The sequence below is a fragment of the Cynara cardunculus genome (genome assembly GCF_001531365.2).
Source record: "Cynara cardunculus var. scolymus isolate 2C chromosome LG 11, CcrdV1, whole genome shotgun sequence".
Lineage (NCBI taxonomy): Eukaryota > Viridiplantae > Streptophyta > Magnoliopsida > Asterales > Asteraceae > Cynara > Cynara cardunculus.
In genome coordinates, this window is record NC_037538.1 from 12,544,542 (window position 1) to 12,549,506 (window position 4,965).

Genomic DNA, 4,965 nt, shown 5'->3' on the forward strand with positions numbered 1-4,965 from the left:
GGTTAAAGATCTAGAACTGAAACTTGAATCCTTGAACCATATGAAAGAAGAATTGGAAAGTCAACTTGAGAAAAAGGGTACTGAAATTTCAGAACTCTTACTTCTGAGTCAAAGTCTGAAAGACGAAATTGAGAGCAAGTCAAAAGATCAAGCAAAGACCTTGGAAGAAAAGGAAAGCCATGAGTCAAAGGTCAGGGATCTAGAGTTAGAGCTTGGATCCTTGAACAGCCTGAAAAACGAATCAGAAATGGAACTCCAGAAAAAGTGTCTTGAGATATCAGAACTAGTAATCCTGAGTCAAAATCTGAAAGAGGAACTTGAAAGCAAGTCCAAGGATCAAGCGAAGACCCTGGAAGAGAAGGGAGGCTACGAGTCAAAGGTCAACGATCTAGAATCAAAGCTTGAAGTCTTGAGCAACCTGAAAAATGAATTAGAAATGCAACTCGAGAAAAAGGGTACTGAAACTTCAGAACTCTTAATCCTTAGTCAAAATCTGAAAGAAGAAATTGAGGTCAAGTCAAAAGATCAAGCAAAGACCTTGGAAGAGAAGGAAAGCTTTGAGTCAAAGGTCAAAGATCTGGAATTGAAGATTGAATCCTTGGAGAAGCTGAAAAATGAATCAGAAATGCAACTAGAGAAAAATGGCACTGAAATTTCAGAACTCTTAACCCAGAGTCAAAGCCTGAAAGAAGAACTTGAAAGCAAGTCAAAAGATCTAGAGAAAACAATGGAAGAGAAGGATAGCTTCGAGTCAAAGGTCAAAGATCTAGAATTGAAGCTTGAATCCTTGGAAAAGCTGAAACATGAATCAGAATTGCACCTTGAGAAAAAGGGTCTTGAACATTCAGCACTTACAGTCCTGAGTCGAAGTCTGAAGGAAGAACTTGAAAGCAAATCGAAAGATCACGCAAAGACCGCTGAAGAGAAGGAAGGCTATGCAACAATGGTCAAAGATCTGGAATTGAAGCTTGAATCCTTTAAGAACCTAAAAAATGAATCAGAAATGCAGCTCGAGAAAAAAGTTACCGAGATTTCAGAACTCTTAATCCTGAGTGAAAGTCTGAAAGAAGAACTTGAAAGCAAGTCAAAAGATCTAGAGAAGACAATGGAAGAGAAGGAAGGATATGAATCAAAGGTCAAAGATCTGGAATCAAAGCTTGAATCCTTGGAGAATCTGAAAACCGAATCAGAAATGCACATCACGAAAAAGGGTCTTGAACTTTCAGAATTTATAATCGTGACTCAAAGTCTGAAGGAAGAACTCGAAAGCAAATCAAGAGATCAAGCAAAGACTCTGGAAGAGAAGGAACTCTATGCAACAAAGGCGAATGAACTCGAAAAGGAATTGGCTTCTTTGGTCAGTTTGAAAGAAGAGTTGGCGAATCAATTCGAAAGTGAAAAACTAGATAATCTTCAGTTACAAAAACAACTGGAAGATAAGATTCAAGAACTCGAAACAGTTTTTGTCGAGAAAGACGAAAAACTTTCAAAACATGAGAATGAAGCTTCAACTCAAATTGCATCTTTGACAGAACAGATCAACACTTTGCAAAAGGAGATAGATTCTCTAAGTGCCCAGAAAAGTGAAACAGAGTCAAAACTGGGGAAAACACTGGACGAAAAGAACGATTTGGAGCTCCAGATCGAAAGAAGCAAACAGGAGTATTCAGAAAAGTTGGCTGAATTGGAGAACCAGAAACTTGAGCTAGAAAACAAGATCGCAAGCCAAGAGATCGCCATAAAGTCACTAGAAGATGCTTCTAGCAAACAGAACGAAGAGCAAAAAAGACTGGAAGCTTGCCTCCAAGACGCAGAACGGAAAATAAAAGAAATGGAAGAAGAGATTGAAACAGTCACCCAGTCGAAAAACGAAACTGTTGAACAACTGGAGGAAGCCATTGAAGACCTCAAAGGAGAGCTAGAAATCAAAGGAGACGAAGTGACAACTTTAACAGAAAACGTGCGAAACCTGGAAGTCAAAATCCGGCTTGCAAACCAAAAGCTTCGCGTAACAGAACAAACGTTAAACGAGAAAGAAGGTGATCACGCGGGCAAAGAAGAGAAACTGCATCAAGAAAACAAATCACTCATAGAGAGAATCTCCACATTATCCGAAACCATTTCTAGTTACAAAGAAGCCGAAGAGAGTGTCAAAAGGGAGATCTCAGAGAAAGCTAACGCGATATCCGGTGGCATGGATTCACTCACCGTAAAATTCGAGGAAGATCATGGTCATATATCGACACAGATATACGAAATCTTGAACGAAATCCAAGTTACCAAGATTTCAATTAAGACCATGAGGTCCGAAAAAGATGATCTGAAAGAAAAGGTGGCAAAAATCGCGATACAACTGAAAGCGGTCGAAAACGAGAAGGCGAAACTGCAGAAATCCGTGGATGAACTGGAACAGAAAACGAAGGGAAAAGACAACAAGATCAAAGAGCTAGAAAAGCTGGTTCATGTGAGAGATGAAGGCTTAATGGATCTTGGAGAAGAGAAAAGAGAAGCCATAAGACAACTGTGTATGCTGGTTGATTACCAACGTGACCGTTATGATGAACTCCTATCCAAGAAAACCAGCGTTGGAAGAAGGCAAACCACAAGGTAAATAGTTATGATTTTTATTTCTATTTCTATTTTTATTTTCATTTTGTATTTTATTTAAAATTAATTTGGGTCACATGTCCTTTTGTGGAGTATTATTTGGTTTCTATCTGTTTTGGTAGATTATATTGTGTACATGAAATTACTTGTCATTTCCTTGTGTCTGTATCTTTATATTGTTTATTCATTCAGACATTATTTTGGACATTATATATATGCTTATGATGGTTGCATTTGTTCTTTTTTACTATTTGTAGAAAATGCGAGTTCTCCTTTGGTTTACAGTATTTAATACGTTCTAATCTTACGTTTGGTTTGAATGAATGTTTGGATTTAAAATTCTACAAACACGGTATTTCAAAATCTGATGAGAATAGTTGGTATTTCGCAGGATTTTATAAAATTTGTTTATAATAATGTTTTAGTATATGTTAAAAATATTATGTCAAACCAACCGAGCTCTAAAAACATCTCCAACAGATTATTTGACAGAGACTTTGAAGTTTATAGCTTTTTTTTTTTTTTTAATGGATTTTTTAAAAATTTCTCTAAATTAGAAAAAAATCTATGAATTGAAATAATTCATCAAAATTAATTGGTAAAAGAAAATTAGTTTCTCTATTTTTCTTACAGTAAGCGGCCGTTTACTAAACACTAATTACTTGGTAAGTGCTTAATGCATAAATTTCCTCATCGAATGAAATGAGAAAGGCTAATAATCTTACCGGGTAAGAGCGATGAAAATGATGGAGAGTCTTACCCGGTAAGTGAGGATGACGATTTTTATCCAGGTAAGCGCTTACCTAGTAAATTATTGCATTCGATATGCTTTGATGTACTAAAATCTTACGAATCTAAATAAATTATAGTGTTGATTTCTATTATTAAACGCTTTGAGGGTAAACATTTAGATAAACAGTCCCTAAATTAGATTATTTGATCATTTTATATGAAATTTATTTGGAAACTTGTCAAGATATTGTATTTATTAAATATTTTAATAATATATTGATGTTGAAATTTTAAAATGAAAATTTGTTGGAAATAAACATAATTTTTTTTAATGATTCCAAATTCTTTTTTCTATTTTAAAAAATTATAGATAATATATTGGGAGACTAGAAATGTACATATTACCTATTTATACGAGCCTTTTATAATGAACACATTCATGAACTTCAATGATTATTAAAATATAAATATTGTTGAAATATAGATGGTAATAGTCTCTAAAATATCGAAGCACGAGAAAACGATTCATGATCCCCATTTATTAAAGATCGCTCGTTTTTGGTTGAGGATGTTGATCACACAATAGACACGCTTGGTTCGTTAATCGTCACAAATTCCACGTAAAAATAACAATAAATTGATGGATTCAGGCATATAATTTTCATAATAAACTTTTAAATGATTTAATGATATGGTTAGTGTTTAAAATTCTTTATTTTGATCTAATATTGGCCTCTTTACGTTATGTTTGACAAAATAGCTGATAAGTTATTTGTTAACTGAGAAGCTGACTGTTAGCTAAAAACTAATTATTAGGTAATAAGTTACTCATTAGTTGATAAACCAGTAATGTTTGTTAAAAATAACTGAAGTTAAATGACAATTAAGGATTGAAAGAGGGTAGATATTGGGTGACTAATGCATCTCTCGACCCCGACTAGTCCCCAAGAGGTTGGCGGGATGGGTTTTAGGTACCCGTTTCGTTAAAAACAATAAAAAAACATTGTTTCTTCAAATAAAAAGTACAGTTAATCATCATAAAATTAATTACCAGTATTGAAAATCAAGCAGTCAATCAAAGAGCACTGACTGCTATTCCATAGATAACGTAGAGCTCTTACACAACGCCTAATAGGCTAAATGAACTATAAAGGATGAGTTTATATTTCTTGTATAATTATAAAGATATATAGATATATTCATATATACAATATATATATATATATATAAACATATTTAACAAAATAAAAGTTTAATTGTGACCGTATCAGGAGTGGTATTCCCGACCCCACTTCGAGTATGAAAATAAAACCTAGTCCCCGCCTGATTACCCACCAAAGCAGGGACTCATCGCCTCGTTAGTATTTGGTACCCGTGGAAATCCCTCCCCAAGGGTCAAAGTTCCGTCTCTATGACAATGTAAACTAACCTAAAAATAGAATATCTAGACAAAAAAGTGCAAAAAAAAACTTGTTCAGTCTATTGAAATGCAGTTTGAAGTAGTTTTTCAAAAGATAACACATAAGCTACTTATATGTCACGTAATTGTCTTTATAAGCTTGCGTGGCTGACTTAGTTCTCGAACTACGTCAGCCAAACTACAATAATACTGAATAGGATAAGCAA

The 4,965-nt window shown here is 34.4% G+C and overlaps 1 protein-coding gene across 1 annotated transcript in view; it reads left to right on the forward strand.

Moving 5' to 3' along the window:
• LOC112521753 (COP1-interactive protein 1) overlaps positions 1 to 2,854 on the forward strand; it is a 7,184-nt gene extending 4,330 nt beyond the window's left edge. Inside the window, exon 3 of the mRNA XM_025130748.1 lies at positions 3 to 2,854. Coding sequence (XP_024986516.1) covers positions 3 to 2,611 — 2,609 coding nt within the window. The 3' untranslated portion in view covers positions 2,612 to 2,854. The remainder of the gene's footprint in view (positions 1 to 2) is intronic.
• Positions 2,855 to 4,965: the final 2,111 nt, after the last annotated feature.